Below are 23,076 nucleotides of genomic sequence, written 5' to 3'. Positions count from 1 at the left end.
CCGGGGCAGCAGCCACCTCTCTGCTTTTAGTGCATGAGAGGCGGTTATAGTCTGTTGGAGCAGGACTGCGTTTAACTGCAGTCGTTGCGCGATTGCCTTAAATCAGGTTTCCTTCCTTTTTCTTGCCTCCGAGTTGTTGCTGCTTTTTGAAACCTCGCACACAATGCTGCTCCGGTTCACCTTTGATATTTTCTACGGCCATAGATTTATGAGTAATCGTTTCATTTATTTCACCGTTGCCGTGTCAGCAGGAGCGCCTTGGCGTGCTCTGTGCCGTGGCACTGGAGCGCGTGCCCGTCCCCGCGGTGCTGCCGCGCAGCTGGATGTGCTCCCCAGCCCCTGCCACGTCCCCAGGAGCCCCCCGAGGGGCACGGAGCTGAGCGGGGACCTTGCGGACGAGACCGGAGCCGGTGTCACCCCCTGGCTAATTAAACATCAAGAAGATTTTGGGTAGCTGGTTGCCATGCCAACCCCCAGCTGAGCCGATATGGGGGCTCAGGAGCCCTGAGACCCCCCCTGGAAATCTGCACGGGGCCGGGGGGAACCGGCATGGCAAACGCTTTTCACCCTCCAGCGAGGAGGATGAGGAGGAAGGCAGCTGCCCCGGGTGCGGCAGCTCTTGGCCACGGGAAGGGGATAACAACGCTGGGCCACGTCGGATGCTGCGTGGCCGGAGCTGCCGAGGCTCTGCCTCCGGCATCGGCCGTGCCGGGCGGGCTGGGGCCGGAGACCCGGCGGAGGGGGGAACTGCGGCAGATGTGCCGATGAGCACGGCGCCTGGCTGCGGGGGTCGCAGCCCGGGGGCCGACGGCGGCTGTCGGAAGGCGTGGGATTTCACGTGGCTCCGCAAGCTGCTCCCAGTTAGTACCCCTCATGTCACAAAACCTCTTCCAAATATTTCCAAGCTGTTGCGCTGCTGTTGATGCCAATTATCGGAGGTCAGGTGCCGGGTGGGCTCCACGCTGGGAGACCCAAGTGCCTTCATGCTGGGGTGGGCTCCAGGCGTCCTTCCCAGCAGCGCCGGGCGAGCTCGGGATTTCAAACAAAGCACTGGGTTTGTGATCTGTGCGTGCGTGCCCGGGGCTCAGCGGCGTGTGAAGGGTTTCTTCGTGCGTTAAAGTGTGGTTGCAGGTGAAATCCTCTGCCCTGTTTCTTCCAGGAAGGCCCTCCTAAATTAGATGGAAAATATTACGCTCTCTCTCTCTGCAACTATTTACAGGTGTAATTTCCATCCCTTTTCCTGATAATTAAATATTTTTAGGTCATCCAGTTTCTCCACCCTATTTGCAGACCTGTCCTGGATGCCTTTGTAATTAGACATCTCCCTGTGAAAGATGATTAACGCAGGAGGCGGCAGCCGCGAGCGCGGCCCTGGCTCTCCTCCCGCATCCCTGCCCGCGGCGGTTCCTGTGTTCAAGCAGTTGTTCGTCCTTGGGGCTCCTTGTGGGTGTCCGGCCTCGGGCATGCCGGAGCCCCGTCCCCTTGGAGGGTGACGATGGATGGAGCAGCCCCTATTTAAGGTCCCCAGACCTGGGGACGCGGTGGCTGTCCTCCGCGGTGACACGTGGGCAGCAGTTATCATGGCTTGTTGTTAAAGCATGAGAATTTTGAGCATACACATTTAAGCAATTTTAAGCTGCTTTTTTGAGGTGGATCCGTACTAAAATGAGGGGGAAATAATGTTTTAACGCCTTGCCCTGCAACAAAAAGGCCCTTAATGGAGTAGTTTCTTTCACGGCTTAAAGCTGAGACCTTGCGCAGGAGCTGGGATTAATGAAAGGGCAATATTGTTCTCCGCTCCTGAAACAGCGAAGATTAAAGTAGAACAGAGAAGAAAAGCTGAGGCGTTTGGCTGTTATCCTGGTTCTTAGCAACATGATGAGACCAGACCTTCCCTTCGTGGGGAAAATTGAGGTTAAACCCCAGCCCCCCCCCGGCCGCAGCCTCCGGCAGCACATGGGCTGCTGGCAGGGGTGTGCGTCCCCCCCGGGGACAGCCAGCCAGCACCGCGGGTCACCCCTCCACACAGACAAATGCAGCGTTAGCTCCCCTGGTTTACTTTGCTCTTTTTAGGTGTGTAAAAGCAGAAATCTTCAGGAAGAATTAATTAAAAAATCAGGATGCCCTGATCTGTTTGGGGTGGGCACCTGCCTGCGGACTTGACGGTTTGACCGGGTCCCTGTTTATCGAGGCGGGGGGGGGGGGCAGAACGCAAGCTGCAAAACCCATCCTCTTTGTGTGGGAACCCCCCCGGGGGGAGGATTCAGCCCTTAAAATATGTTATCTTAATCCTGAGCAAACTCGGGAGCAGGAAAGGTCAGCGCCCGCCTTCCTGGCCTGGCGGGGATGAAACGCTGCTCCACGCCTGAGCCTTCTGCTTCTGACGGGGCTCAGGTTACAGAGCAGAAGAAAACCGATACGCGTCCTCCAGGTGTATTGGTCTTGATCCTATCTGGCATCTTTCACCCCCAAATTATACCCTAAATCCTCAGTGAACAAAGTCAGCCAGAAAGACTCTGGAAGGCTCTGCAGACCTGGGCGGGGGTTGCTTCCTGCTGTTTTTTCATCCCTCTGTCTCCCTTCTTGTTTGTTGACGTGTTCATTGCCCCATTCTGGTCACTATTTGCCGGGCTGCTTTTGGAGTCTAAGGTTGGGGAGAGCCTGTTCTGGTCATGTCTCAGCCAGCAAGGAGTTTAACACTGCCCTCAGTAGGTTTCAGAGTAATCACTCTGTTGTTCCTGGAGTCTGTCCTCACAAAGAGCCCAGTGAATCTGCGGTGTTAGGGTCAGCCCATGCGCAAACTGAGCCTGATGGGCCACAGCCAGACCCGTTCTGCTTCCCAAGCACCCTTCCCATCTCCCTGCCCTCCCTTTCCCTTTGAGTTGCTGCCGCCTGGGCTGCAGGCACAGCTTGAGCAGACTTGCCCGAGCAAGCCTGGCTCTACAGCGGGTGTAGGTGAACGCTCCCCCTCTGACTACATGTTCAGGATTTGCCTCTCCCAGGACGTGCACAATGAGCTGCAGGCTGAGGACTGCTGGGGGGCTGCGGCCATGCCGGGGCAGGCAGTCTTGCCTCTTTGCAGAGGAACCTCTGGTTTCATCCCAGCTCTCTCCTAACGCTCTGCCGTCAGGGCCCTGAGTTTGGTTAACGACCTGTGTCGAAAAGTAGTGACTGCGGGAGGTGTGTACCAGCTGACGCAATGATGCCTGTTGGCTCTGATTTTTTTTTTTTTTTTTAGTGCCTCCCACGGTGTTACACAGGGATGGTAAAGCCAGTCGTTACGGCCCCCGGGTGCCCTTCGCAGCTGCAGGCTCTGGTGAAGATGCTCGGTGGCAGCAGCTTTGTCCCGCAGAGGATATTGTGGGAAGAAGCGGCCGCGGGCTTTGTTCCCCCGGGTTCAGGGCGGCTGGTGATGCCCCCGGGAGGGTGACGTGGGTCTGGGCCCGGTGGGAGGGTTTGTGCTGCTGCTGTGTGCCAGCACTGGGGTCCACGTACAAATATAGCAAGTTATGCACCGGCCGGACCCACGCTGCGTCGCTGGGAAATTCCAGTGATCCGCTGCGGCTGGGCAGGGGAGGGCAGGAGGCGTTAATGGCAGGGGTCTGTAATCAGCACCTGCAATTAGCCCCAGCTCCAGCTGGCCTCAAAGGCTCGGCCATAAAACGCACCGTCCCACGCTGCCGTTCCTCTCCCACCACTCCATGTCACGCTGGCTCGACCCCCTTCAGCTGCGGTGATGCCAGCCGGGACCTGCCTGCCCGGCTGGGATAAACTCAGCACCGGCCGGAGCGGGGAGATTATTTGTTGACGAAATTGCTGTGCAGAACTCAAGGGGCTGGTCAGGGCTGGGGGTGAAGGTGGATGGAGTGTGAGGGTTCAGGGCTGTACGTCGGTCCAGCCGGTCCTTGCCAGCGGGGCTGGAGGTTGGGAGATGCCAAACTTGCCCATGGCTTATGGTCGTCCCGGGGGAAAGGAGAGCAGCCCCCAGATGGTTTTCAGCCCCTGGCTCCTCCCGGTCTTTACACCTCCGTGCTCCCCTCTGCTTGACGGTCACTTGCAGTAACACCAAACTGCTGATGACATTAAACAAATTAATACCAGGTTTAAATAGCCTGCCGGGAGGCTGGTAACAGGCGGCGCGGGCCCAGCTGTCAATCCTAGATTAGCGAGTGCCCAGGCTAAACTTACTGCTGCTGCTAACAACCCCGAAAGCAATATCCTGTGCAGGGGGCACGTGTGCCCAGTGCATCGGCCCTGCTTGGGGCTTTACCAGTGCTGCCCCGCTGCCAGCCGAGCGTGGGTGGGTGCTGGGAGGAGGTGTGCAGGGGGCCCTGATGGCTTTGGCTGCTTTTCAGAGCACCAAAATGCTAGAATTTACCCCAAAAGTGCCTGGTCTGGCTGCAGCACCTGGGAAGGGAATTTGGTATCTCACAGTTTACATCTTTGTTTTTTCTTCTGCTTGTGGCTGACAGAGAGGGGTTCTCTGCCTGACTCTTTGAATTGTTTGACTTGAGGGAAGTATTTAAATCCCTCTCTGTTCTCATCTCCCTTTGGGGGGGGAGAGATGATTATTTCCTCTTTTCACAAGCAGGTTCTTCATCATTTCCCTCTTTAAAAGGCACCATGCAATCAAGTTGCGAGCCTCCCCTCCCGAGAAGCTCTGGAGGCCAAAAACTGAGCCCAGAGAATGTGCTGCCATCAGGGAGTCCAACTGCCTCAGCCTTTGCTGACAAAAACAATGGGGAGGGCAGCAAACCTTGGGTTCCAGGGCATATGCAAAACCCCAATCACGGGGGGCTGGGGCGAGGCCCCCACCCGGGGCAGGCTGCTGCATCCACCCATGTCACCCCACAAGGTGATGCCGTGGCTGGATTGAATCCTGCGTGTTTCCAGCGCTCAGGGCCGGGGCTGAGCCGGGCAGGGACACGCAGGTGCCCCCCTTTCCCCGTGGGGCCGCACTGCCTGCACAGGTTGTCTGGCACCTGATGGATGCCCTGGAGCTGGCTGGGAGGTTCGGACCTCTCTTGTGGGAATAGTGGAAAAAGGGATGAGTTCATGCTGCTGCTCTCGGGCCAGCGTCTCGGTTGTGAACCCTGAAAGCCGAGGGACGCGCTGGTGACTGGAGGGGGGATGCGTGCCAGCGTGTGCGGGACGTGCTCGGCTTCCCAGGCAAGTGAGGCTCACACAGTTCAGAGGGATGGTGGGCTCAGCCTGCGTCTCGCTCACGGGGGGATTTTGGGGAGTCTTTCCTAGAGGGGATCAGGTGGGAGGGTGGCTGCCGTGGCTGTCTCCCCTCCCTGAGCAGACCCCGCGCGGGGCATCTCAGCAGGTGCCTGCCCCACCACGGCCACCCCAAAACAGCTCCCTTGGAGGGGGGGGTCCTGGGCGCTCAGGGAGCAATCCCGGGAGTGCAGAGGAAGCCGGTTGTTGTGGGCTCCCTCGTCCCCGCTTAAAGCCGCTTTGCTCGGGCAGCCCCGGTGCTCGCTCCGTGCCAGGCTCGGCAAGAAAAGGGCGCTGGTGCTGCGCCGGGGGGGGAGCCGGTGTCCCCCCAATACCCCCCCCCCCCCCATTGCCATGTTAATACCCGGCACCTCCGGCTGCTTTTCGCCTCCGCGCTCCGGGGCTCGCACCGCCCGCCGGCTTTCGGCGGGTAATTGCGGGGTGCGCGGGGGCGGCGGGCGCGCCCCGCCCTGCTCTGCCCCGCCCCGCCCCGCCCTGCCCCGCCCCGCCCTGCCCTGCCCTCCCCTGCCCGCAGCCCAGCCGGGCGAGCGGGAGGCACCAGCAGCGCCGAGGCAAGGCAGCCGGATCCAAAATGCTTCTAGGTGGGTGGAACGCAACTTTCCCTCCCCCGCGGGAGCAGCCGGCCGGAGGTTGCTCAGCCCCCCCCCCCCCCCCGACCCCCCCCATCGGCCCCCCACTGCTCCCCACCGCTCCCATTAAGCCGCGGGAAAGCCGTTTGCGGAGCTCGCTGGGCGCGGAGGGGGGGGTTAGCGGGAGCCCTGCGTTGCACAGAGACCCGGGGAGCGGGCAGGGCTCTGGGGCTCGGCCGGCATGGGACGGGGGTCCGGCGGGGGCTGGCGGGGGGCAAGGCTCGCCCTGCTGCTGTCCCAGGGATGTTCCTGCCTGCACGGAGCCAATTCAAGCGTTCCTGCAGGCAGCCGCTGCCTTTTGCCGAGTTACTTGAGCTTGAGAAAATTGCAATCAATCAAGGTACGAATTGTTCTTTAAAGAAAAAAAAATACCTGTCTAATTGTTTCTTATTTTCTGGGGAGCTCTGTTAAGGTTATAGGAAGGGGTGTCTTTTCTCCCCTTTGCAATTTTGACCACAGACTTAACTCTTAGTGGTGAAAAATCGAGGTGGGTTATTTACTGCCAGGAACGAGCTCCAGAATGTGTGGTGCTTGAGGAGTCCAGGCTCGGGAGCGAGGGGCTGGTAACAGACGCGGCATCAAACACAAACATTGATTCACCTGTGCGGTCCCCATCCTGCTCCCATCAGGGCTTCGGAATGCTAAATTACCCTCGTGAGATTTTCTTCTTTCTAAGCAAATCAGGTTGTTACTGTTCCCTATTGCCATCCTGCCCGAAAACCAATTTAAAGAGCTGTTCTTTTTATTTGCATCAACAAAGCTGTGTACCGTACACCCACAAAATGGTCCCTCGCAGACCAGGCACACATGCAGCCTGTTTCTTCGGCTTCTAGCCTGCTAATCCTAATTACTTACGGGATTCAAGCTGAGTTTGACTCACTGCATCTTATTGATTTTTCCCAGGGCTGCAAAAAGAGGAAGAAGAAGGTCACACGCTGACACGGCTTTATTTTGCCCTTGCCGTTCGTTTGGGGGTCAGCTCCGACTTGTGTTTCTGCTGCACCCGCGATGCAAATGTTTGATGCTTTTTGTGTGAAATGAGGCCAGAGGGAGCGACCGGCAGCGCCTTGGCAGAAAAGGCAGGGAAACGCTGGCCGGGTGCGGGGTGGTGGTGCTTTGCTGCTGGCTTTGGTTGGCTCGGGCTCGGGGAGCGGCGGCAGCAAATGGAGCGCGGCACTGCTCTCAGACCCGTTTCACGTGCAGATTCGGGGCTGGTAATTTTGGTGGTTTTGTTATTATCGGCATTAACTTTCCAGCAGGCAGCTGGGGAAGGAGCATCGCCCCTGGCTGCTGCCTGTGCTGGGCAGCGATGGGGGTCCGGCGGGTCGCTGCGGGCAGCGGTGCTGGTTCTCCCCATGCATGTACATATGGATGCGGTGTGCACGTACATGTGAGTGTCTGCAGGTCCATATGCTTACCTGCACTCATTTTCCTGTGTTAACGTATCGCCGGCGTGTGCTTGTTGGTGCCTGTGGCTGCAGGAGAGCAGCCAGGCCGGGGGAACGGCGGATGTTATTGAGCTGGCACATCTGATGGGGCTTCTCCGAGGTGCTTGCTTTGTTGTAACTGCAGCCTTGCCCGTCAGCTGTCTCCTATGGATCACTTTAATTTTTCTAATAGTTTGAAACACAATCTTTTCTCCATGAGCTGTCTTTCCCTGTATTTCTGGAACATGTAACGCTACTTGGGATATTTATCTGGAATGCTTGTCAGGCAAAGCAGTTTTAAAAAAAAAAACAAAACCACCCCGAAGCTTGCTTTTAGCCTTGTGGTCTCAAATATGTAGAAAATGTTGTAAAGCCACTAAAGCTTCAACTTTGAACCCGTTCTGCCGGGTGCGGTGCCAGGGGCTCGCTGGCGATCTCTGTGCTGGGGCCGGGGACGCGGGACCGTGGTGCTCTGGGTAGAGAAATGCGTTGGTTGCAAGGTGCTTGTGCGGTGGCTGCTCCCTGCGAGTGTCAAGCATCCTCTCCCTCACTGTGTTTTAAACGTCTCTTCAAAAACAAGTGGGAACTCGGAGTCACCCGGCTTTACTCCGTGCCACAGCACAAACCTGCGGTGGGCAGCGCAGGGTGGGACCACGCGTGGGGCCTGGTGCTGCTGCGAGTTTGCTGTTGTTAATTGGCTGCTTAATGAGGCTTCCTGTCCTCTCCGTGGTTGTGGGGCTAACAGAGAAGGGAGCCTGTCCCCTCTCAACCGCTGGGTTTGGCTTTGGGGCTCCTTCATCAGATGGTGGGACTGAGCTTTCCCTGAGGTTGTTTTGGGTGAATTTCCCTGTAAATGCAGCAGTTGTTTTTGTTGCCAGGGGCTTGCTCTGAGAAATGTCCTGGGGAAAACATCTGTCCCCTGGTTTCAACCACGAGCGACACCCGGGGGGGGCACTGGGGGCTCTGAGCTCCTCCGACAGCCTCAGCTTCCCCTTCGGAGTATTTTTAGACCAAGCTGTCATCTAATCTTGACCTCCAGTATGATGTGGGCTAGAAAATATCACCGTGTTTCTAGCATCAAGCTGAGGGTATAACTCACAAATTTTTTTAGACCATTTTTAATTATACTTTACCTTGCTGGAATAATGAGTTGCTAGCAAGTATTTTGAGCAAACGTGAACTTTGCTGAAGTTTCTGCAGTGACGATGCTCCCAGCAGGCTGCTGGTGGCTGCGCTGCCGGCACCGATGCTTTGATGGTCCATTCCAACACCCGCCTGATGTCCCGAAGCTCTAATGACTGCAGGGGCTGGGTATTAACAGATTGCTTTTTTTTCCCTCTTCTGAACGGGATGTTAGAACGAGTAGGCTGGCTGTTCCCACTCTTCTCTGAAGTGATTATATTAGCACGGCCTGGGTAGGAGTGGCGGAAATTACAATGAAATACTAGCAGTAGGAAATAAAAATCTAATTAAAAAATAATGACAGATGTGTGTCATCTTCCAAACCCTGGGTATGACCAGCCTGGCCCGAGGGCAGCCGTGGTGGGGAGTTACGCACTTCTGCAGCTGTCAGCGCAAATGTGACGGGTGCTGTGCTCGGGGCTCCCGGAAAATAATGTTGTGAGCAGAAAGCAGGTGGGGGGGAGCAAAGGGCCTTGACCTTCGTAAAGCTTAGGGGGGATATGTAAATGGCGTTTGAAAATCTTCTCAGCCCCCCGAGGGTTTGCACCCCTGAAGTCTGAGCTGGTGGGATGCCCTGCAAGTGGGGCAATTCCCCTTTTACCCCCCCCCCCCAAGCAAAGCGGGGAGGGACTGGCTGAAGGCCACATGGTTTCACTGCTGGGGGGGGCATTGGGGACAGCTGTGATGTTGTCACATGCGGTGGTTTGGGCCTCACCACGGTGGTCTGCATGCATCGCTCCAGCAGGTCTGGGATGGTACTGCTGAGAAGGGATGGCCGCTGGCCTGGAGCCTGGCTCTGCCACCGACTGCCAGGTGGCCCCGGCCATGTCACTTATTCTCTCTGAGCCCATCTGTCTCCTCATGGCTCTTCTCTGCTCTCCGGGGGCTCGGTTCCCTGGGGAAGGGCCAGCCCAGCCCTGGCTGTGCGAGGGAGGCACCTGCCTTCAGGTGCTTCAATAATAGAAGTCATTAATTTTCACTGCTAATGGAGGAAACGCTGCACTATGAAAAATGTGCGTTGGCTTAGAGGCAATTCAAAAGGCTGGTAGAGACGGGAGACCCTTAATTTGTTCCAAATTGGTTATTTCACTGGAACGGTGAGAAAGCATCAATTTGAGTATCTTTTTTCCCTTTTCATTTCTGTCAGTCGCTTCCTGGCTGTAACGAATTGGACTCGGCTGTAATTTTTATGATTTAAATGATGCCCAGATTAAAGGCTGAACTAATCTGGTGCTCCAGTCTCCCCGCTGAGCTTGCCATGTTTCGGAAGGACCCTGACCTCTCCCCCACCACCACCCCAGAGGAGAAGGCGATGGTGGGGAGGGGCGGGCAGGGCTTTGGGGAGCGGAGCCTGAATCAGTGTTTAACGCTCGCTGCCTCCTTTTTGCCACTGCCCCGGGTCGGGTTTAGCCCAGCTCCTTCCCGAGCTCCTCGGTACCTGTGGCAGAGATCAGCAAGGTCTCAGCCAGGCTGCGCCAGCCCCGGTCGGGGCTGGATGGGGGCTCTGCAAGGAGGGCATCGCTAAATGCTCATTTTCAGATCATTAGCTGACACATGAGGAGAGCTGGGAATTAAAATCCAAGGGGAGGTGGGCTCGATGCTTGTGGACGTGAGGAGGAGCAGAGGCTTGATAGAGCAAGACCTGTGTCCAGTTTTGCTCGTCCAAAAGCATTTATTATATCATTTGTGCAGGGTTACTGCTCCCTGCAGCTCTTGGGGTGCTGGGTGCCGCCGAGCTGCCTTTTGAGGACGAGGTGCATCAACTGGGAGGGAGCCCAGGGTGGGAGGTTACCTTGTCTCTGCTTCTGCTCTTGCTCCTTGACAAAAGGGCTTTGCCCTTCTCAGCTGCTGCATGGCGGAGAGCAAACTGGCCCTGTCTCTGATCGGAGGAACGTTAGCCCGGAGCTGGGGTCACTGGCGGGGGAGAAATGAGCACTGCTCCCCTCCCCAGCCCAGACAAATAATCCTGTTTGTGGCCATGCCTGGGAGTTTGCAGGGATGTCATCTGAGTTTATTTCAAGGCTTGTTCCCTGCCAGCTCAAGTCATGCAGCAAAGGGTTGTGACAAGGCTGTGCAGGGGAAGGAGGCGTGAGGCAGCGTCCTGCAAGCTGGTAGTGGCTGGGGGAGCGGGGGGCCCCCGTGTCAGCTACTCTGGGGGCTTCCTTCTCCAGCATGGTCCCATGGTCCCCTCTCCATGTCCCGCTGCCCACCCAGGCCCCTCTGCAAGGACCTGAGTGTGCCGGAGCCAGAGCCCCTGTGCCCGCGGCGGTTCTGGAAGGGCACCCCCCCGGCAGACAAGGAACAACCCCCCGAGTACCCTGGGGATGTGCAGGAGAGCTGGGACACAGCGGGGAAATATTGGGGTCCCCCAGCATATGCCCCATCCCCTTTTCTGAGCCGAGGCACCCGTTCCTTCCCGTGACCCTCCGGTCTCTTTGCAGCGATGCTGCGAAACAGCAGATCCCGCAGGAGGAGCGAGCCCTGCCAGGTCTGCCTGGCCAGGCAACAGCCCCGGGGGGGTTGCAGAAGTATTTTTAATTTGTCTGAGCTGACACGGTGTTGAGTGCTGTCTCCCTCACAGAGGGACGGCTCTCTCCTTCACAAGACAGCGGCTCCTCGCAGCCTGCCTTCCTCCGCCATGCGCAGCAGAGATTAAATTGAACTGTCACCACCTTTGGGTGCGAGGGACGCTGCGGTGGGCAAAGCCGGCGGGGGGGCTGGGGTTGCTCCCGTGCGTCCTCCCGTGCGTGCCCCTGCTGCTCCCGGCCCCCCGTTCGTTTTGGGGCCTGGCACAGATGGGGCTTTGGGTGCAGACGGGGAGCGGGGACCTGCAGGGCAGCGTGCTCCTTCCCTCCTCCCAAAATCCTCCCTGTGCAGAGCTGACACAGCAGCCCTCCTCGGGCAGCGTGCCGGGGCTCTCCCACCCTGTCCCCATGGGATGGATGGGGAGGGAGAGGAGGAGGGCGGCTGGTGGAGCCGGGCAGGAGAGCCGGTGGGCTGCGAGGGGATGGGGCTCTCCTGGGTTAGCAGCTTCGGGAGCACCAGCAACTCCGCTTCCGTGCTGGAAAAGTGTGAGTCATTCCCCAGAGACTGAGAGACTGGCTTAAAGCAGCGAAGGAAAACAAAATCTCATAAATATGTTTGGACTCGGGGATTTAATATCTTCTGGGGTAACGTGGCTGGGTCATCAGTCTCTTCTGTTCAGCTTCTTACAGATGCAACAAAAAACCCTGGGGGAAATGCAGCCCCCAGACGTGGGGCTGAAGTGCTGGCGAGGGGTGCCAGGGTCTGGCCCCTCAGCATCCCCGGCAGGAGCTGTGTGCCTCGGGTTTGCTTCGGCCATCGAAGGCGTGGGGCTGAAATGGAAACTGTGGCTCATCGGGCAGCAGCCGCCCTCGTGCCATGCTGATGATAAATGTGCTCGTGCAGACCGGGCACCTGCCCGCCGAGCTCTCTAGGCATGTCATGGGGGAGAAAAATAGCAATGATCGAATCAAACCAAGACTGCTGCTGCTGCATAGGAGTACATAGAAATATTTCCATCTCAGTTCCTTTAGGAAGGACGTCTGCCATCCCACAAGGTCGCAAGGGCAGGGGGTGCTCATCAGGGTCAGGGACGTGCTGCAATCACTGCCCAAAATCCACGTTAAAGCTGGAGGCTTCCAACAGAAATGTGAATTCATGGAGAAATGAAAAAGAGGCAATTAAAAGACTCTTTCACATGAAGCGTTTCAGCCGTTTCCTGTAGCCTCCCCACCACAGGACCCTGGGCAGAGGTGCACAGGGCAGAAGAGACCAGCGGGTTCAGCCGTGCCCCCCGGCACGAAGCAGGCAGAACCCCCCCCCGCTTCCTCCACCACCCCGGTGCCTGCGGGGTTCACCCAGCACACCCTGGTTTTCCCAGCCCTCTCCCTGGGCTCGGTGTGCCTCGGCAGGCACCCGGGGTCTCTGCCTGGCCACTCGGCCCCTGGCAGATGCCTGCGTGTCTGTCCGCATCCCACCCTTGCTCCCGCGAGGCTGCCGTGGTTTGGCATTAATGCGGGTGAGGATGTGAGCTGGGTGGCTGGCAGGGCTGGAGCTGCTCCTGACGGGTTACCGACCCCTCCAGAGCCGGGCACAGTAAATTACGGCCCCCCACCCCGGGCAGGCAGCTTTCACCTTCCCCGGCTGATGCCTGTCTCCCTGCCCGGCGCTGGGGTAGGGTCTCCTTGCCCCGTGCAGGGGCTGCCATGTGCCAGGGGCTCTGCAGCAGCGGTTTGCCCATCAGTGAAACGCCCTGCAGAGCAGCCGACCTGCTCCGTGTCCCTGGTTTTCTGGCTGTGCTCAGAGAGGAGCCTGGTCCCTGCTGCGATGCCGCGTGCTGCCGCAGTTGGCTTGCCCAGCGGGATTTTGGTGTCCTGCCTGGTCCCCGTTGCTTCTTTTCATGAGTGGTTTTGTTTCTTCACTGCAGATTTTTCCTGCCTGGCTCCCTTTGGGTTGTGGTAATTATAAGTGACTGCGTTTGTATCTGGTGCTGGGGAAAGCGGAGGGGAGGATGGGCAGCGAGTGCTTTTGCCAAATCCACCTGTTTTCCAGGACTTTGCATGGGGCTCATTGGTGCTCCCTGTCCCTCTGCTCTGGGTTTGGGTGCCTCTCCCGACAGTGTGGGGCAGGAGCAGCCTGCGGGATCGGACCAGGCTGCTCCCTTTGGGAACCAGAGGGGAAAAGCAAGCGTGTTCCCGGCTGGAGTCCCCCGGTCCTGCCAGTGCATCCCGTTGTAAGGGGCTCGGCGGGGGCCAAGCGCTGCCAGGGCCCGTGGGAAACGGGGCCAACCCCAGCCCGTGGGGCCGCCGGCTGCTGCCGCTCCCCGTGCCGGGACCGCTGACCTTTGCAATCCTGCTCCGGATGCTGCGAACCAAGGGATGCGGCAGCCTCCTGCCTGAAAACTGATTAAAAAGGCTAAGTCCTCTTTTCTCGCTTGCATTAGCACAAGAATAAATAGTGCATATTTTCACCCCTAGGAGCCCCGTCTCTGGTTTCACCCAGCTCCTGTTAGCTTTAACCCTGGGCTGAGGTGGCCGGGCAGGAATGTCCCAGGAGCAGGAAGAGCCTCTTGCCCCGGGACATGTGGAGGAGCCTAAGGAGAGGAATTCACTCGGGGGGGCCGCCGGTCCCCTCCCTGGTGCGGAGCCAGCCGGAGCCAGGTACAATGCAGCCCCTAATCCAGGCACATACCGTGGGGCCGCAGCCCCTGTCGAGGCCTGACTGTGCACCGGGCGCAGGTGGAGTCGGGGCCGAGAGCATCCTCCGGCGACCGGCCACCGTGTCCGTGCTGTGGGACGGGGAAGGGTGTTCCCGTTCGGAGCTCCCGTGGATCATCGGTGCTCTTTGGGATTTTAGTGTCCTTGGGAGCCTTGTTTGGGGGAAAGCAAAGGTGGCATAAAATCCGATTTTTGGAAGAAGTTGAGGGGCTCTAAAATTCACCTGCATTTAGTGCTAAAAGAAGTTTTTCCTGGTGTTAGTGGAGCTCCCGTCGTTGTTAGGGTGCCCCAGCACGAGGGGGCTGGTGCCGGTGCCAGTCCCAGCGCCAGTCCTGCCGCTATGGACCAGGAGCTCGGTCCGAGTCCCGCTGCAGCGTTCCCGCTAAGGGGCTCGGACCTGGATTTTGCAAAAGCTCGAGGCCTGTGGGCAGGGCTGGAGAGCTGCTTTGCCCGCAGCTGCCAGCTCGCGGGGCGCTCGGCTCCTGGCTCTACCCAAACCCGAGGAAACCCATCCCGGCTGGACGGCGGCTTGTCCCGCCGTGCGTCCTCGGCCGAGGGACCCGTGGCGGGGGGCCACGAGCCGGGCACCCCGCGCCCGTCGCCTTTGCCGCCCTTGCGCTTCGGCGGAACGGCGTCTTGCCAGGGAAGCGCGTGTCGGGCGCGGGGCCCGGCTCGGCGCGCTCCCCTTCCCCGGGGGGCCGGGAGCCCGTCGCCCGGTCGCCCCCTCCACCGGCCCCGGCGGCCGGACCACCGCCACGCCGCCTTCCCCGTTCCCGGCCACCGCTAGTGGCCACTGCCGCCGTCGGCTGCCGGGAGCATCGGCGGAGCCAGACAGTCCTCGCAGCAAGATGGCTGCTCCCATGCTCCCGTGAGCACCGGGCGGCAGCCGCAGGCTTTGTTCCCGCAGCCGCCGCGCTCGGGGCCGCGGCAGCGCCGGAGGGGGCGTCCGCCCCCCCCCCCCCCCCCCGAGCCGAGCGGGGCTGCCGGGGCGGGGGGTGCGCTGCTGCTGCTCCCTGCCTCCCGGCGGGTTCCGTTTTCCTTTTTTTTTTTTTTTGTCTTTGCATTGTTTGGCTGGGGTTGGTTTTTTAATTAGATTTTTTTTCCCCCCCCCCCCTCTTTAAAAACCAAAATCTGGGAAGTTCATCCCAAAGCCTATGGCAGCCTTTCAATGGTACGTATGTAGGGGGAGGGTGGGTGGGTGGGCTGGGTGCCGGGGTCGTGTGCCGCTCCGCTCACCCTCACCCGGGCAGGCGTGAGGTGAGCGGCAGCCGTGGGTGACGCGCCCGGGCGGTGCGAGGGTCAGCGCAGCGGCTCGTCCTCTTGCGCGTAAATCCTGATCCTGCCCAAACTTCCCTGCCGACCGTGCTCCTGCCCCGGCTGCGGGGAGCAGCGGGCTGGTGGGGGTACCGTAGTGTCACCCCCGCTCCCGAGCCGCTTCGTCCCCGCACGTGCTGCCGAGTCCCCGAGGAAGCGCAGCGCTGCTTTTCCCCGTGGCCAGCACCGGCCGGGGAGCGACGCGCACGGCGGCAGTGAAGGGTGCCCGGAGCTGGTGCCGGTGCAGAGCAGGGGCTGCGGGAAGTGGTGCCGCAGTACTCTGCTCCATCCCGAGCTCTCCCCGGTCCCGTGCGCCCTAGACACTAATTGCTGCTCTTTTTCTTTCTTTCCAAGGTAGAGGTTTTTGCTGGAGCAAGCACTGGGGGCTCTGTGTAGGTGGGGATGAGTTTGGGAGCGAATGGAGTGGGTGACAGGGAGGGAACGGCGGAAACTGCCCCCCCGGGACCGTGCGCTGTGCCAGTTGCAGCCAGGGCACGCCAAGCTCGACGCCTGCCCGGCGCGGGGATGCGGGCGGTGGGTCCGGGGCAGGCTGAGCCCGTGAACCGTGAGCAAGGCTGTCGAAGACGGCAGAGCTGTCCGTGCTGCGCAGGCACCTCCTCCCGTTTCGGGGGCAAGCCCCGAGCCTCACCGGGGCGCGGCAGGGGCACCGGCGCAATCCCAACCCTGGCAGAGCCTGCGTCCCCGGGGAATGTCTGACGGGTGCTGGCAACTGCAGAGGAAAACATTCAGCAAGACAGGTCTGGGCTTTGACTCTCACGTGGCAAGTCCGTCACAGTTTCCTAATTAACGTGCTTCCGAGGAGACGCTGCTCTGGCCGGCACTCGGCGGCTGTGGTGCAGCTCTTGGACCGGCCTGAGGAAGCGGCTGCAGCTTTGTCGGGACCCCCCGGCTGTGGGAATTGTTCCCTGGGTGCTCCCGGCTGCACCGTGCCAAGGTTTGGGACCAGGCAGGAGACCTGCCTCTGGGAAGCAAACCAAACCACATTAAAGAGGCTAAGAGCAAGATGCAGAGGGAAGCCACACACCCCTTGCAAGCCTTGAAAGCTTTGTGCTCCCTGCGGGCAGGAAGAAACTCCTAGCAGGGCCGTGTCCTGGGGTTTCTCTCTGCTTCCTTGGAAGCATTTGATGCTGACTGTGGTTAGAGCCAAGTTTTGGACTAGCAAAGTCCTACTCTGACCTGGGCTGGCTGCTCTGGTCTTCCTGTCCTTTTCCCCCTGCCCTTGCAGAGCTGGTTTGCAGCTCCCAGTTTGCTGGAAGAGCACAGGGTGAGAGCTCCCAGGGCTGGAAGCAGAAGGGTAATGCTCTGAAGATGCACACGTGTCTAGTGAACTGGGACAGGGCTGCTAAGGGAGCCGGGACCATGATGCACCTGCACGGCAGCAATGGGAAATACGGGCTCCGAGGGTCCGCACCGTGCTGGCCCCACAACACCCACCTCTGCAGGGTGAGGTGCTTGGTGCCTGGCTGGCACGCAGGCTGCGGTCGGGCTTGGAGATGCCGGTGCTGCCTGCTCCTCTGCCGGCTCCTGTCTGGGGGCAGGCATGTTTTCTCTCTGGACAGAGAGAGGGTTTCTTGGCCTCTTATGCCTTTTTACCAAGTTACTCTGGTTTCTGTGATGGAGGAGCAAAGCGGGAGCGCTGCTTCTGTCCGGCGCGGCAGGAGGCTTTGGTACATCCACCCTCTTTCAGGAGGAGTTTGATGGGAAGGAGAAGGAGAGGGTCCCCGAAAAGCTGGGTGCAGCCAGAAGAAACTCTTAGAGCCGGGGGAAGACTCACAGCTTGGAGCTGGACCTGGGGGGGACCAGCAAGGTGGTGAGGGAGGATGGGCAGCTGCTCCTGAGCACCCCAGGGAAAGCGCAGGGGCTGAGCACGGTTACAATTTCCCCTCCCGCTGTCAGTAAAGGACGTTCCTCGGTCCTGGGGAGCGTGGCTGGGTGAAGGGAGTCCTGTGGCTGCAGTGCTACCTGGCCGTGGTGCCGGGCAGCTCCACCGCCACCCGGCCAGCATCACCCAGGGCTCCCCGAGGGGAACCCCTGCTCCACGGGAGCGGGTGTTTGCAGCTCTGGGAGTCGGGGTATTGCTCTGACGCCTAAATCATGAGGCTTCCCACTTCTTCCTGAGCGCTGTGGTAACGGCTCTGGTGCTTGGGGGTTTTGTTCTTTAGGAAAACCTCAAGTTCCTCGTGGGTTTCTCAGCAAGTCATACTGACTGACAGTATTCCCTGGCTTGCGCTGCTGCTGAATGTCCATCTTCTTTCCTTTTCCCTCTGTGTTTCAGTTCCCCCCCCTTCCCCACCCCACGCTGGGTTCCTTCTCCCATTGCCTTTATCAAGGCTCAGTTTGTTTTTTTTTAATCCAGTTGATGGAAGAATGCGAGGATCGGACTGAGTGGAGCTTAAGTATACGGAGGGAGTTGAGTGGATGCTTAAATACTTTCAGCTACCTGGTTTAAATATGTGTGTAAGTGCTTTGCAGCCTCAGGCTCCAGTAGATGCTCGGGAGCCCTGGCTGGAAGGGGTCCTGTGCATCAGCCGCCCCTGGGAGGGATGCTGGGCTGGGGTTCTGACTGTGCAGAGCACAGCCCTGCTGCCACGGGACACAGCATGGCTTTGGCAATTTCCCGGGATAGAGACAAGCAAGGGAGGAATGAAAACACACACGTGTGCACGCAAGCACATGTTTCTGAGCTGGCCTCCAAGTCATCCTCATTCAGCTCCAGGTCTCTGGCACTCGCCGTCAGCAGCGGGTGCTGCTCCTCGTGGGGCTGAACACTCGTTTTTAGACGTTTGGTCCAGAGCCAGCTTTGAACGTGCCATACCTTCCCAGCATCAGCAGCAGCATGGAGGTCTGGTCTGATGGGAAGCGTGTTTGGGTGTCCGTGTGATCACGAGGAGGACTGTGCATGTGTGCCAGTCCCACTGCTGACACTGAGAGCTGCCGGTGACACCGATGAGGCGCTCGGTGGGATCCCCCTGCGCGGTGCCGGGGCTGTCGCACAGCCCTGCCTGCCCGGAGCGCTGCCGCCGCAGCTCTTCATTAGCAGCCAAGAATAAACGATGAGCACAGGCTGAGGTTTGCAGGGCCCTAATCCCTTTCCCTTGTGTCTCTTTCATCTCCAGTCGGACCAGGAGAGTTGTAATAGACCTTCTTACTAAATTAAATGTAGAGGCTGCTCCTCCAAGGCACATTTCAGTTCAACCGTAGTGTTTGATTTCCCAGCCACAGCAATATGGTGCCTCCAGGGAAAAAGCCAGCTGGGGAAACTTCCAATTCCAATAAAAAATGTAAGCGCTATTTCAATGAGCACTGGAAGGAAGAATTTACCTGGCTGGAGTTTGACTATGAGAGGAAACTCATGTTTTGCATAGAGTGTCGGCAGGCGCTGGTGAAGAACAAGCACGGTAAAGCGGAGAACGCTTTTACCGTGGGCACGGACAACTTCCAACGCCATGCCCTGCTGCGGCACGTCACCTCCGGCGCGCACCGCCAGGCGCTGGCGGTGAACCGGGAGCAGCTGGCTTTCGAGACCCGCGTCCACGGCCACCCGGAGCTGCGCTCGGTCATCAAGGTGGAGGTCAACCCGGCGAAGGTGGCCGTCCTCACCACTGTCTACTGGATGGCGAAGGAGGAGATCCCAGACGAGAAGTGCTCCTCCCTGCTCGACTTCCAGAAGTTCAACCTGTGCCAGGCGCTGCTGGCCTCCGAGCACAGCGAGTACTACCACCCCAGCAGCGTCAGGGAGATGCAGGTGTGTATGTCGGGCTGGGGGCTCTGCACCCGCGTTTGACGGCTGCTTTGGGGCCGGGTGGTGCCGCGCGGCCGCCTGCCTGCGAAGCTGCCCGCACCCGCCGCGTTCAGCAGAGCGGGTTGTCTTCCCAGCACCCCGTCGAGCATCGCCAGCGCCCGCTTGGCTTTTCTTCGGGTGCTGCACGTGCGAGCAAGGAGCCTTAAGCACGAGCTCCCATCCCACGGGCCCCGGTGAAACGCAGCGGGGGCAAGCGTGTGCTCTGCCTCGCCAGGGCCAGAGTCGTCTTTGCGGCGAGGATCGCTGGATCTTCCCGGCGGCGTGAGCCCGGGAGGGCCGGAGCTGGGCGCCGTGGCGGCAGGCAGAGCAGGCAGGAGGCCGGGCAGGGAGCGGGTGTCCCAGGCAGAGCAGGGGCTGGGGCCGTTGGCTGCTGAGGAGTACTGACAGGCTCTGTGTCAGCGTTGGCTGATGGACAGACATCTGTCCCCGTCCTTGGACAGGTAAACGCGCCCAGTGGCACCAGGGCACATCCGCGATGTGCTTGGGACCACCGGCCCCGTCCACAAAACCAGGCTGCTCCAGGGCGTGCTCTAGTCCCACGAGGGAGCCGGTGGAGCCAGGCGATGCTCCTGTTCTCCAGGAGCTTCAGTGGAGACTGGAAGGTCCTCCACATTGAACATCAACGTGGCACTTTCTTGGTGTCATTCCCTGATTTGACAAAGCAGGAGAAGGCGATGGGCTCCCTTGAAGGAGCCTCGGGCTCGTGGTCACGCGTGTGCTTCCAGACACGCAGGGAGACCGGGAGCATCCTCTCCCGTCTGAGCCCGCCAGGCTGCTTGAAGGATAAAAGCTCAGGAGTTCAATTAGCACACAAGCACTGTGGGTTTTTCCTCTTTTGCCCTAAACTGAGCAATCAGAAAGATCAAGTAGCCGGAGAGTTTAGAAAGGATTTTCTTAATTTTACAAATGCTTCATGCCTGTTAAAATCAAATTAAATTTTTAGTGAGTCTTGGCCATTTGCCAGGCTTTTTAGATCTCTAAAGAGCCTTATTTTTCTGCAGATAGACTAAATCCACTAATTAGATTTCTCAGCCTGAAGTGCTACTTACAGCATTCGCCCACACTGAGGAAGTTTTCCTTTCGAACCGGGGTGTTTGCCTGGAATGTGGAAAACTGAGTAAAGAAGGAGAAGATGCTGTAGAGTTTTGCTGCTGCTCCTACCCGTGCGGGGCTTGTAAGACACGAGTGTAATTGCTGAAGTTTGAACCAAGGCAGTGGGTTGTCGGTGTCTTGCCTCGCTCCTGGCACAGGCAGGGTCTCGGGAACCCGGGTGACGGCGGGGTGCGGCGGCTCGGTGCAGCCCCGGCGGTGTTTGGTGCTGCTGAAGCTGTGAGGCTCCAGCCCCCGGCTCAGGGCAGGGACCCCCGAGCTCTCTGCAGCTTCGCTCGGTGCTTGGGCTGCAGGCCAGGAGCGGGAGGAGACAGTATATTAGAAAAAAAAAAAGTGATTTCCAGCTTGTATGTGTACTTGTATATACAACTTGCTTAAGGGCTTTTCTCCGACTCGGGACCTTGCGCCGCTTCTGGGGAGATCCGAGGGCGGGAGCCTTGCAGCTCGCTTCGCGCCGGGTGCTGTGCATCTCCCGTGTGCTTTTGAAGTTCATTTGTGTTTCTCTTTCCCTCCCCGCCTGCCCTGCGCACCTCCTTTAACTGGCTCAGGCGGCGATCGCCAAAGTCCTGCACAACGAGGACAGGCACAGGATAAAAGCTTCGCCGTTTGTCGGGCTGGTGGTGGACGAGACGGTGGACGTCCTGGAGCACCGCAGCCTCGCCATGTTCACCACCACCGTCTCCCCCTGCAACGGGCAGACCTCCGCCACCTTCCTGGGGAGCTTCGAGCTGCCCGCTGGGGAGGCCTCCACGGTGGCGGGCAAGGTGGGCGAGGTGATGCGCTCCTTCGGCATCCCCACTATGAAGATCACCTGGCTCAGCGCTGACAGCGCCTCGCTGGTGGCCGAGCGGCTGAGCGGGGTGGGGACCGCGCTGACCTCCCTCTGCCCGCTCCTCACGGAGATGCACTGCCTGTCCCACGGGAGCTCCCTGCTGCCGGCCGAGAGCATTGTCAGCATCGAATACCTCCAGAAATACGAGACCACCGTGGACGCCGTGTACAGGCTCTACTCCAGCTTCAGGGGGGAAAGCAACGGCCTGCAGGAGCTGCGGAGCGTCCTGGACCTCTGCGAGATAGACCTCGGGAGCCCCAAAGCCATCCACTGGACTTCTATCTTCCCAGCCGTGGAAGCCATCGATTCCTCGTGGCCCACGCTGGTGCTGCTGCTGGAGAGCGAGGCGGAGCGGTCGCCCGTGGCCCACGGCCTCTGCGAAGAGCTCAAGAAGTTCCAGTTTGTGGCCTTCACCAAGATCCTCCTGGACGTCCTCCCCGTCTTCCAGAAACTCAGCCGCTTCTTCCAGATCGAGGACTTCGACCTCTCCATCCTGAAGCCCATCGTCTCTGCCACGGCCACCACCCTGCAGGCCCAGAAGAGCGCCAGCGGCCAGAACCTCCAGGAGTTCCTCAACGAGATGAACGAGCACCCGCGGGACGACCGGGAGGGCGAGAGCCGCCTCTACTACAAGGGTGTTGAGCTGGCCAACTGCTCCAAGGTCCACCTGAAGCACTTTGAGCGCCTGAAGGAGAGCTACCTGGAGAGCGTGCGGGGCAACCTGCTGGACAGGTTCCCCAGCAGAGTCCTGGAGGCCATCAGCTCCTTCTCGGCCATCTTCAACCCCAAGTGCTACCCCCAGTCTTTGGAGGACATTGGCAGCTACGGGGTCAGCGAGCTGAATTTCCTCCTGCAGGCTTACTCCCGGGTGGTGGTGAGCGAGAGGGCCCTCAGCGATTTCCCCCTCTTCAAGCGGATCGTCTTCAGCCTCAGCCAGCTCTCCTTCAAGGACCTCTGCGTCAAGCTGGTCTACAGCAACTCTGAGATGCACGAGCTCTTCCCGGACTTCGCCGTCCTTGCGGCCATCGCCCTGGCCTTGCCACTGGGCTCGGTCCTTGCCGAGAAGATCAGCCGGGGCCGGGAGCTGCTGAAGCGCGGCCGGTTGCGCTGCACGAAGGACGAGGGGCTCTCCGACCTCATGAAGATCGCCATCGATGGGCCGGCCATCAACGAGTTTGACTTTGCGTTGGCCGTCGAGCACTACGAGAGCATGAGGGAGTCCAGCTTCATTGTGGCGCAGGTGAAGTGAGCGGCAGCCGGCAAAGGCAGCGCCCTGCGGGCAGGGAGCCGGGTCCTGCGGCCAGCCCTGAGCGCCGGCTTGATGCCACCTTTCCCCGTCACTGGTCACCGCTGGGGCCGGGCAGCTGCCAGCGGATGGTGACCTGCTCTGTGCTGGGAAGAGGAAATGGGATCCTTCACAAAGCCATGCTAGTTGCATGACCACCCCTCCCTCATCCATCTGAATTGGCCAGAATTTAGAATCTTGGGGCCACCTGAAATCCAAATTGCGCAGAGGTTTTTTTCAAGGGTTTGTTGTTATTTTGTTTTAGGGAGACGAAGGCAAATCTTCTCTCGAGCTCAAATGTCACGTTGCCTTTGCACAATGGTACGCAGCAGCTTTTACTTAGTACTCTGCAAAAAATATCTGATTTTTGTTGTTTTGGAGCCTCGAGAACGAATGCAGAAAAGGCAGTGCATCTTTCTAGCTCCGTGGCAAACCCTAAAATGCCTGGCGGTGTCTTGTTGGTATTCCTCGCGCACAGCACAAAATTTTTTTTAGCAGTGGCATCAAGTCCTGATCATTTCAAGAGCAAGAGATTTAGAGAATGATATTGTAATCACCGAGGAAATAGTAACTTCTAAATGCATCATTGTGTATATATGTGTATGTGTATATATATATAAAAATATATATATAAATATATATATATTAAAAAGGTCTATCTTAATTTTCCTAGTGTTTAAAGTACAAAGATATCTAAAAGGACTTTTTTTGCAATGACAGAATAAATTATAAGCAGGGGTCCAAAAAAATAATAAATAGCGAATTCCTGGTGTTTTCAAAATGGCATCACATACCTACGTTCCCTTTGCACTCTGAGCTCTCTGCAACCAAAGTAAGAGTCTTTTAACACCTGCTTTTGGGACAAACCTGAGTTGTTTGGCTTGTGTTTTTCCTTTTAAACATTCCCTTTACCCCAAAGCGAGCGAAGCTGTTGGGAGCCCATGGCGGGACAGGGCTTGGGCTCCTCTGCCGCCGGGGTCCGGGTGTGTGAGC

General features: G+C 58.8%; 2 protein-coding genes across 4 annotated transcripts in view; both read left to right on the top strand.

Annotated features, from left to right (window-relative positions):
- Positions 1-23,076, top strand: part of ZNF385C (zinc finger protein 385C) — a 99,466-nt gene that overhangs the window by 55,691 nt on the left and 20,699 nt on the right.
- C4H17orf113 (chromosome 4 C17orf113 homolog) lies at positions 5,752-22,912 on the top strand. Of its 3 annotated transcripts, none has more exons than XM_052785512.1 (3): positions 5,752-5,822; positions 18,171-18,799; positions 20,515-22,911. In XM_052785512.1, exons 2-3 carry the CDS (start codon positions 18,281-18,283, stop codon positions 22,045-22,047), a joined length of 2,052 nt encoding a protein of 683 aa, XP_052641472.1. In that variant the 5' UTR covers positions 5,752-5,822; positions 18,171-18,280; the 3' UTR covers positions 22,048-22,911. The 3 variants fall into 3 exon arrangements, with proteins under 3 accessions (XP_052641472.1, XP_052641471.1, XP_052641470.1); XM_052785511.1 differs by lacking the exon at positions 5,752-5,822 and adding an exon at positions 14,791-14,890; XM_052785510.1 differs by lacking the exon at positions 5,752-5,822 and adding an exon at positions 14,845-14,890 and having other exon boundaries at positions 18,271-18,799; positions 20,515-22,912.

This window comes from Harpia harpyja, chromosome 4, assembly GCF_026419915.1.
Source record: "Harpia harpyja isolate bHarHar1 chromosome 4, bHarHar1 primary haplotype, whole genome shotgun sequence".
NCBI classification, from domain to species: domain Eukaryota; kingdom Metazoa; phylum Chordata; class Aves; order Accipitriformes; family Accipitridae; genus Harpia; species Harpia harpyja.
The sequence above is the reverse complement of the archived record's forward strand: the minus strand, read 5'-3'. Positions and strand labels throughout refer to the sequence as shown.

Bases quoted from the DNA above. Each gene is read 5' to 3' on its own strand.
- C4H17orf113 (XM_052785510.1), top strand. The intron at 18,800-20,514 runs GTGTGTATGTCG...TAACTGGCTCAG, and splicing joins GCAGCGTCAGGGAGATGCAG to GCGGCGATCGCCAAAGTCCT.